The sequence below is a fragment of the Silene latifolia genome, chromosome 11 (genome assembly GCF_048544455.1).
Source record: "Silene latifolia isolate original U9 population chromosome 11, ASM4854445v1, whole genome shotgun sequence".
Lineage (NCBI taxonomy): Eukaryota > Viridiplantae > Streptophyta > Magnoliopsida > Caryophyllales > Caryophyllaceae > Silene > Silene latifolia.
In genome coordinates this window covers 186,355,398-186,365,807 of record NC_133536.1, presented here as the reverse complement: position 1 = coordinate 186,365,807, position 10,410 = coordinate 186,355,398, and the positions used below count along the sequence as shown (strand labels likewise).

The 10,410-nt window shown below is 39.8% G+C and overlaps 3 protein-coding genes across 3 annotated transcripts; all 3 read left to right on the top strand.

Annotated features, from left to right (window-relative positions):
• The first annotated feature begins 3,721 nt into the window (after positions 1-3,721).
• On the top strand, positions 3,722-4,201 carry LOC141614493 (uncharacterized). The gene has a single exon (XM_074433239.1). The coding sequence runs from the start codon at positions 3,722-3,724 to the stop codon at positions 4,199-4,201; it is 480 nt and encodes a 159-aa protein (XP_074289340.1).
• Positions 4,202-4,933: 732 nt separating this feature from the next.
• Positions 4,934-6,680, top strand: LOC141612161 (uncharacterized). Its single transcript, XM_074430881.1, has 2 exons — positions 4,934-5,654; positions 5,793-6,680. The coding sequence occupies exons 1-2, from the start codon at positions 5,046-5,048 to the stop codon at positions 6,564-6,566; spliced, it is 1,383 nt and encodes a 460-aa protein (XP_074286982.1). The 5' UTR covers positions 4,934-5,045; the 3' UTR covers positions 6,567-6,680.
• Positions 6,681-7,826: 1,146 nt separating this feature from the next.
• On the top strand, positions 7,827-8,938 carry LOC141614492 (uncharacterized). The gene is made up of 4 exons (XM_074433238.1): positions 7,827-7,950; positions 8,013-8,255; positions 8,374-8,526; positions 8,871-8,938. The coding sequence occupies exons 1-4, from the start codon at positions 7,827-7,829 to the stop codon at positions 8,936-8,938; spliced, it is 588 nt and encodes a 195-aa protein (XP_074289339.1).
• Positions 8,939-10,410: the final 1,472 nt, after the last annotated feature.

Sequence of the window (10,410 nt, the reverse complement as noted above, 5' to 3'; positions counted from 1 at the left end):
TTGGGCCAAGTCAACCTCCTGGTTCTCCATGAATGGTCTTCTATGGAATTGTAGGGGTCTTAATAATGTGCTCGCCCCTACAATTCCAAAAATTAGGGCGTTATTAAGTACTAAGCATTATGATTTTGTTTTTTTAATTGAAACTAAATGTAATGTTAATAGTATATCTCCTTTATTTAGACATTTTAGTTTCCATAATAATGTTGGCATAGATGCCAATTGAAGCTCGGGGGGGATTTGGGTAGGATGGAGGAAGGAGGCGAAGATGAGTCACATTTTGACGTGTAATAATTTTATCGTTTTATTAGTTGAAAAATGTAATGGTCGGTTATGGTACTTGGTGCTTTTTTATGGTGCTCCGTCCTTTCAATTACGAAGTTCAGTTCTCGACGAGTTGGAAGAATGTTTATCAACTCTTGCACATCCGTTCATAATTTTGGGAGATTTTAACCAAGTCGAGTTTGGAAGTGATAAGCTTAGTATGAACACAAGACCAATTAGTGGGGCAGTGGAGTTTAACATTTGGAGAATTAATAATCAGTTGGTGGACATACCATTCAAAGGGCCAAGATACACTTGGTGTAATAATTGTAAAGGTTCTAAGCTTGTGTACGAAAGAATAGCTAGAGCACTTGTTTCAAAGGAATGGTTTACGATTTTTCCGGATACGGGAATTAAACATTACCATATCCAAATTTTTGACCATGCACCAATAGAATTAGACTTGCACCTTACGAGGAATACAAGTAAAAAGCCATATAAAGTGGACACATGGGTTCTCTCGTATGAGGAGTGTATATGCATTATCAAGGATGTTTTGAAGTTTCGGGTTCGAGGATCTCTAGCATTTCAGGTAGCAAGAAAGCTTTCTAATGTACGTCAACATGTACGGCGATGGGATTTAGATAAACGACTTGAATGGCGACCGAAATGGGATGACTTCGACTCTGAGTTGGAAAGGGGTATGGATGTTGTGATTAGTGACGGGAATGATGCCTTGTATACAAAAACCAATGACACCGTCCGTGAGTTCTCAAAAGCAGCTGCGGTTTTTTGGCGACAAAGGGCGAAGCTGAAATGGATGATTGAGGGAAATACTTGTACTAAGTACTTCTTCAATTGGGTTAAAGGAAGAGCGGGTCGAAATTTCATACTAGGGGTAAAGGATGGTAGTGAGAGTTGGGTCAATGAGCCGGAACTTGTTAGAAATATGTTTTATGAATCATTCTTTAACTTATATAACCCGGTTACAACTGATGATGACGACTCAAGGGCACGTTTAATGGAGGAGGTGTTAGGGGGGCTTAATAAGACAGTTAGTAGTGATGACTGTGATGCTTTAAGTCGGCCTTTTATGACTCAGGAGGTGCGTGGCAGTTTTTCAAATGGGTGCACTTAAATCACCGGGCCCTGATGGAGTACCGGCCATCTTTTATCAAAAATGTTGGTATTTTATTAAAAAAGATGTGACATCGGCAGTTTTGTCAGTTCTAAATTCGAGAATGGTTCTTAAGGAGCACAATAGGACGTTCATTACTTTGATTCCTAAATGTGACAACCCGGAGAGGGTGGGGGACTACCGCCCGATAAGTCTGTGTAATGTTTTCATGCGTATTGTTTCTAAGTGTATCACAAATAGAATGGCAAAGGTGATGGGTTATTTAGTTCGGGAATTCCAAAATGCTTTTATTCCGGGACGACAAATTTCTGATAACATTTTGTTGGCACGTGAAGCTCTTCATAAAATAAATTCTCACAAGAAAGGGAGGTATGGTCGGTATGCTTTTAAAGCGGATATGAGTAAGGCCTATGATCGGGTGAGACAGAATTTTTTTGCGAGCTGTTCTTTATAAGCTTGGGATATCGGAACGACTGGTAATTTTAATCATGAATTGTGTCACGACAGTTTCGTATCAGGTTCTTTTTAATGGTGCACCATTAAGGCTTTTTCAACCGAAATGTGGTTTAAGGCAGGGAGACCCGCTTTCACCTTACCTATTCGTTTTATGCATGGAGCCGCTATCATGTAATTTGATAAAAGCACAAATTAATGGCTCTTTGAAAGGAATTAATTTATGCCGCAGGGAGGAGGCATTGTCTCATCTGTTCTTTGCGGATCATGCGGTTTTCTTCTTGCACGAACGAAAGAATTCAACGAAGACTTTAAGGATTATTTTAAAGAAATATTGCAAAGTGTCAGGACAAGTAATGAATGAAGATAAATCTGGGGTAATATTTAGTCCTAGTACTACTCTTGCACAAGCACGCTGTGGGTTGCGAAATTTAAGAATTAAGGGTAATAAAGGATTGGGAAAATACCTTGGCCTACCAACGGATATACAGGCTCTAAGAGGGAACTTTTCAAGGGACTTCTTGATATTGTCATGAGGCGTATTTCATCATGGAATGGGATTTTTTTATCACCGGCGAGAAGGCTCACTTTAATCTCATCCGTCCTATCAAACATCTCTAATTACTTTCCATCGGTATTCAAAATACCGGTAAGTGTGACTAATAAGGTGAATTCCTTATTATCGCATTTTTGGTGGGGGTGGTAGATTGGGGAGAACTATCCACTGTTGTAGTCAAAAATTCCTTAGCTTAGAGAAAAGAGAAGGAGGCCTTGGTATTCAGAATATTGAGTGTCTTAATCAGGCAATGCTAGGAAAGCATGCGTGGAGGATTTTATCGGGTGATCATTCCTTTTTCACGCGTGTTTTTCGTAAAAAGCTAATGGGCGATGAAGTGTTGAAGGAAAATTGGGTGGTTCAAAATGGAAACAATTTATCATGGGGTGCTAGGAGCTTACTGCATGGTCTACACATTGTTAGACAACATATTGGATGGAAACCAGGTTTGGATTCAGATTTAAATGTATGGACTAATAAATGGGTCAATGGGGAGTATCCGGAACCTAAGGAGGCGTTTTTGGGGATGGATCATGTGGGTCTTCGACATTTGAAGGTAAAAGAACTAAGGATAAATGGCAATGATGGTGTGGGGGGACACTTGGAATGAAGATTTGCTTAAAAATATTTTGGCGGATGAAAGTGTAAAAGCTATTTTAGCTAAGCCCATCTGTAGGTCACAGACAAGTGATGAAGTCTATTGGTTACATAATAGTGATGGTAACTATAGTGAGAAAAGTGGTTATGGGATTATTTTTAGAGATTATATGGAAAGGAAAGGATCACATAAGGACAAGGAGTGGCTAAGTACGGTTGGACGTATTTTTTGTAAGCAAAAACTATGGAGGTTACCTGGACCACCAACATGGAAAATTCTGATATGGCGGATCATTAATAATTCGCTTTCAGTGGGAAGTAGTTTTGGACAACGGAATATTGAGGTGGATCCGGGTTGTAAGTTTTGTCGGGGTGGAGAGATGGCCATGGAAACAATGGAACATTTATTTCGGAACTGTCCTGTGTCCCGAAGGCTGTGGGCTAGTTCTGAACTTGGTATTCGTATTGATTATGACTCTTTTTTAAGCATTGATACATGGGTTATTGATTGGGTGTCTTACTTGGAAAATTTAGAGGGTAGGGAGGAAAGTTAGGTGCAGTTTTTAGCCACAATTTGGTGCATTTGGAGTCTTCGTAACCGAATACTTTTACAAGGAGTGGATTTTCATCCTATGATGTTCTTCAATATTTGGTCTCAAGTGGTAAGCACGGGGATTCGTGCCATTGATGTTTTAAAAAAAGGTTCATGTGAATCTATGGGAAATACTATTACTCTTGGGAGGGATAGTGTGAATTGGATTCGTGATAGTAACCCGGTGTGTGTTGTGGGTATGATCAGTGATTGTGATAATGTTCGTGTGATGGTTGATGCGGGATGGAAAGGGTTGGATAATGCAGGGATTGGGTGGATTGCTATGTCCGAAAGTGGGGATAGGTTTTATAGCACAGACATGAGGATTAGAGCTGAATCAGCTTTGCAGGCGGAAGGTCTTGGCGTGTACTTGGTACTCTTATGGGCAAGGGAACGGGGAATACGCCATTTGGAGATCTCTTCGGACTGTCTCTCACTGATTTTGCAGCTGACAGGGATGGAGCGATCACATCATCTTCTTAAGGCGACTTTGCAGGATGTTTATGATTGCTTTTCTTCTTTTCATTGCTTAGCTTTTAGTTTTATTCCTAGATCTTTCAATACTGTTGCCCATAGCCTTGCTTGTAACGCTATGGTTAGTTAGGTCTACCCTACTTTACAGCTGCCAAAAAAAAAAAAAAACCTTGTTGGGTCACATTTGATAAATATGGGTCGCTTTGACTCGTCTTAGGGTGAGATTATCAGCCAGACTCTCCCAAGTCTTAAGATTCTGCCCCATCAGTTTTCCACTAACTTTATTATTTCTTTATTATTCAGACCCACCTCAGACTTTATACATTATCCGTCAGACTCACCTCAAACTCTATTTTTCCACTCCTCTTTATTTTTTTAATAAAAAAAATCACACATAATTTTTCTTTTAACCAAGTGCTTGCAGTCTAGTGGTAGACTTGGGTAACCTCAAAGTTTGCAAAGGCAAGAATTGCGAGGTCCCGTGTTCGACCCCACGGATGAGCAATTGCATGCGGTTATCTCGGCGGCCCCAATTGGGGTGATTTACATGGTCCAGGTGGTGACGCCGGAATGCCTGGGCCCGGGGGGATTAGACCCTTCGTCACCAAAAAAAAAAAAAAAAAAAAAAAAGACTCGCCTAAAGTTAAGTTGAGTTTTTGATTTCCAAGTAGTGTTGAGTGAGTCTTGTCTCAATACTTAACAAAGTCTTGTCTCAAGACTACCAATAATCTTACCCTTATTGTTTAAGAAGAATACTTCCGTTGAAACAAGAATTTATGATTTATCTATATTTTTTATCAATTCCCATGGACCACTTGCAATTTGAGTAGCATTGGTCCTTAATAATTGATAACCAGCTCCCTTTTGAAAAGACATTAATTAACTCACTTGATCACATTGTACTAACATCATTCTGACCTCTTCAAAAACCAATCTATGAACCATTTATGAACTAAATTTTGCTTCCAATCGATATGGACGAAATACAACTAGATCCACTCATGCTCACCACAAAATTATATGATGCAACACTCATTGGAGACGTTAATTCCTTAATCAATTTGCTCCGACACGATCCACTTATCTTAGATCGATGCATCATTGAGAAATCAGATCGTTTTATACAATCACCGTTACATATAGCATCCGACCTTGGTCACATCGAGTTCACTACACAACTCCTAAACCTAAAACCCGAGCTAGCCAGGCAGCTAGACTGGTCGACTAGATCATCGGCCTTACATTTGGCCTCGGCTAAAGGGCACTTAGACATTGTCAAAAAATTGGTTGAAGTCAACCCGAACATGTGCCTTGCACGTGATCAAGATGGACTGAACCCGGTTCATGTTGCGGCCGTTAATGGCCAACTTCATGTGCTAGATGTGCTTGTTCGTACGAACCCACTCGCGGATCGAGAGAGGACTAATAGTGGTGACTCTATTTTGCATTTGTGCCTCAAGTATGAACAGGTTGACTCTCTCAAGTACTTGGTTAACGCTATTGATGACTCGGAGCTGCTTAACTCTACCGACAACCACAATAATACTGTTCTGCATCTCGCAGTAGTGGCCAAACAACTCGAGGTAATAAATATATCAATTTATGTTTTAAATTGGGGTCTTTAATTTAAAATTAGGAATTGTCAATCTTTTTATAACACTGTAAAATTGGATATAGCTGCTCTATGTGTGAAATGTCAAGTTATATACGCCGTTACGCAGATTGTGAAGTTTCTGGTGAAGAACAAGAAGCTGCAGCAAAACGCTATCAACAAAAATGGGTTAACCGCACTTGAGTGGCTCATTCAAAATAATGGCAAGTCTCAGAACAACGAAGAAATAATGAAGACACTTAAGCGAGCAAAGGCACTCGAGCCAAATAGAGCAGCAAAACAGAAAGATAAACACGCAAAATGGTTAAAGAAACAAAGTAACGCACTAATGGTAGTGGCGTCACTAATAGCAACCATGGCTTTCCAAATCGGGGTTAACCCACCAGGAGGAGCTTGGCAAGACGACTCAAACCCAAACAACTCATCCGGTCAAATACCCCATTTGGTGGGTACGTCTATAATGGCTAACCGTGACCCGGACACATATAAGAACTTGCAAAATGTTAATACTATAAGTTTGGTATCATCTCTAAGTGTTGTGCTACTTCTTATAAGCGGGATCCCTTGCAAACGACTCTTTGTGGTACTACTTATGATAATTATGTGGGTTGCGATTACAACTACTACATTGAGCTACTATTATTCTTTGAGCTATCTTACGAAAAAAGCCCATGGAGGATCCGGACCACATGGAGAGGGTAGTAGATCCGACGTTTCTGGGGGTGCGTTGTCGTGGCTAGTTGCTTGGGCTATCTTGGTAGTACTTGGATTTGTCATTCGTGTCCTATTTCAGCCCATGAAGAGAACGGTGTTACACTTGCGGAAAACGTTGTCTAAATTGTTCAACAAGGATCAAGAACCGTACGCCAATGTCCCTCCATAATTGATTTCCGACGATGTCAAACAATTGTTTTGTACTTTTGTATATTGAGATTTATTGGAAACAATTGACTGTTGGGTTAGCACGGTCCAACGAGATACAATCGATGGTTTAAAATTCTCGGGTCAGGCAGTATACCAAACGTGTTACACATTGCCATAACAACCCTCAGAATCGCGCATCCCATTGACACGACTTATTTTTCCATTTGTTTAAAGTAACCTTGTATGATTATATAAGACTCGCGGTTAGTGTACAATAACTTCAACATCTCTTCTCTTCATTTCTCAAATTTTCAATAGCTATACTACAATTTCATACTTTTGTTAAATTTTATGCTACGAAGAAGTCTACTTAGTCCGAATCATTTACATTTTGTTCCTTTTTAAGCGGAAGTCGATCAATTTGAAAGTTTGAACAGGGGCACGCAATTTCCACCTTATTAGACACGACATTTCATATCTATAAGACTAATCTATTTACTTGAGTCACCTGTTTTTATACGACTAATTTCATTATCGAGATGAAGAGGTGAACTGACTATGTAGTTTGTACAATTGAAATTCCAACACCACATACCTTAAAGATATGTTTGTATTGAGAGATTTAGAGGGAAAAGAAAGAGAGGAAGAGTAGAGTGAGGATTTAAAATCTCTTATTTGGATAACAAATGAGGGTGTATGGAAAAAATGGGGGGAAGAGATTTGGATGGATCCATTTTTCCTCAAAGACTAATCAAAATATCTCCACAATAGGCAAGATTTGAAAGGAAATTGTATCCAAACAACCACATTCAATTCCCCCTCCCCTTCCCTTGTTTCCATTTTTCTTCCCTCCTTCCTCTCTCCTCCCTTTTCCTCCATTTTAGCTATCCAAACACACCAATATGATCTCTTAACCAATTGGTCAATCATCAAGGCATTACGTATGGCTTCATTGACCGAGGTAGGGGTATAACAGAACCGAACCAGCTCGACCTCGTCTATGATCGAAATCAGCTCATGTGGGGTCACAAGTCCTAAGAACCACAAATTATAGACTAATAAGGAAAGTGGAAGATCTTAATGAATTTGTTATTTTAGAAAATGTGGAATATGTTGGAGAATAGGAGGAAGTAGTAGTTTTCAAGTTTAAAATTCCAAATCAAACTAATATTTATTCAGTTTATTAGTCTAAGATAAGACTTCATATGTTATTTATCAGTGTATGTCTACAGCAACCATCTCCATCCTTATTAATGGTTCTCCAACCACACCCTTTAAAATGGAACGGGGACTAAGGCAAGGTGATCCCATCTCACCCTTACTCTTCTTGCTAGTGACGGAGGCTTTCAACCAAATTATGCTCCGTGGTATCCAGATAGGGTCCATTCAGGGCTTGGAAGTAGGTAAGGATAAAGTGGTATTAAGTCAACTTCAATTCACGATGATACTCTTGTTTTCTGCCCAGTTTCGTCTCAGGTTTTGACAAATATTAGACGACTACTTGATAACTTTCAGAGCGCTTCTAGCTTGACAATTAATTTTAAGAAGTCTGCTCTTTTGGTCATGGGTAGAAATCAACAGTGGGGTGAAAAGAATGCTCAAAAATTAGGGTGCCAATTGTTGCAGTTACTTGAAATAGTTGGGTATACCTTTGGGGGGCAATCTGAACAAAATCTCGTCTTGGGATTCTGTAATTCAAAGGGTGAAGGTCAGACTAGCCTCTTGGAAGGTTGGGTTATTGTCGAAAGGAGGTAGGGTGGTGCTCATCAAAGCGGTCCTGAATTCGTTACCCCTTTATTTTATGTCTCTATTCAAAATTCCTAAAGGGGTCTTGAACAAGATTATTAGTCTTCAAAAGAGTTTTTACTGGGGAAAAGGAAATGAGAAGAAAGGAATTCTATTAATCAGTTGGGAAATCATTCAAAGACCAAAAGACTTGGGTGGCTTGGGCGTGGGGGATCTTCAGATTAAGAATGCCAGTATGCTTTTTAAGTGGTGGTGGCGCTTTTCTCAAGAGCATGAATCGCTTTAGAAGAGAGTGGTTTGCTCAATTCACGAAATTAACCCGGAGAGTGTGTTTAGAAGTGATGCAATGGTACCAAAGTTGTGACTCTGGAAGTCGATTTGTTCTGTGAAATCGTGGGACTCCACTATTGCTGAGGTCTTAGCGCAAGGTACAAAAATCCGAGTGGGAGCGAGGTATAAAATCCGGTTCTGGGAAGATAAATGGATTGGTGATTCATCTCTCAAGGATGGATTCCCGCGTTTGTTTAGTGTCTCCAACCAGAAAAACGAGTATATAGCGGACCTGGGTTGTTGGCAGGATGGCGTGTGGCAATAGCAGCTAATTTGGAGGAGGGGTTTATTCCAATGGGAACTGGGCCTGGTTGATCTTTTGATGTTGCTAATTGAGGACTTTAAACCGCTTCCAAATGATGCGGATCGTGTGTACTGGGAATTTGGCAAGGCTGATGGGTACACAGCTAAATCTTTTGTCGATGCTTTTTATAATCTAAAATATGAAGATGTGGAGCGCAAACAGTGGTTTACGAAAATTTGGAAAAACCTAGCCCCACCGCGATATGAGATTATTCTCTGGGCTATTTTGTGGAAGCGAGTAAATACAAGATCGGATTTTGAAGTGGAAGACGCTTTCTTGGGATGAGATGAGGTGTGTTTTTTGCCGAGATGTTTTGGAAACTCCCAATCATCTATTCTTGCACTGTCGATACTCTTGGAAGCTTTGGATGGATTGTTGTGATGATTGGAGTATGAATTGGACTTGCCCCCTGGAGATTGATGAGGCTTTTATATGGTGGAATGACTCCCCTTTTCTGGTTTTGAAAGACGGATTTGGGAGGCTATGTTCGTTGCTATTGTGACCCTTATTTGGGAAGTGAGGAATAAAAGTATTTTTGAAAACAAAGCGCCAAATTGGAGATGTATGTCGGACAAAGTGGTTTTAGGGGTGGGGATGTGGTGTAAAGCTTGGAAAGACAAAATGTCGTACTCGTTAGAAGATTGGATGAACAATTGGAAAACTTTAAGGTCGTGGAGGGGATAAAGGTTTTAGAGTCGAATGTCTTTTATGCTTTGATTTGATGTTGTTGTGTTGATGTTTGTTTTGTCGTTTCTCTTTTTTTGGGACTTTACTCGCTGTAGGTCTCTGGATTAACCCCGCCTTTTATCAAAAAAAAAAAAAAAAAAAAAAAAGACTTCATATGTTACTTTTTTTTTCTAAACTATTTTGATTTGTATTTTGATTCTGACACAACCCGTGATCTATAACTGATAGATGAACCATCTCAACCAAAACATTAAGGTTATGGTTGAGGCCCAAATATTATAAATATTCCTATTACGCTCCCTCACTCAAATGCCCGTGGGGCTTGAAGAGTGGTTAGTTGTGCACCGGCTCCCCCTTACCGTGTGCTGGGTTTCCATTTCGAGTCTTTGAGTAGTTTTAAGGTTGTCAGGATTTGTGTGACCTTCGGTCACACTGACTCTGATACCATGATAGATGAACCATCTCAACCAAAACCTTAAGGTTATGGTTGAGGCCCAACTATTATAAATATTCCTATTAGTAACCCTTATTTTGACCTGGATTATAGAACTCAAATCCGACCCGTCCGGCGAATTTAACATGTCTAATTTCTATAGGTACAAAACTTGGTCAAAAATTCCAAGGGCTAGTGTCTTTAAGAGCAAATTTGGCAACAGCAACCCCCAACGTATTTCACACGTCTAGTTTCTATAGCTACAAAACTTGGTCAAAACCAATTTTGTGATTTTTAAATATCATAGGAATGTTCCATCTGGAATTTATTTTATTTAGTCAAATGCAGAGTGAAACTAATTTG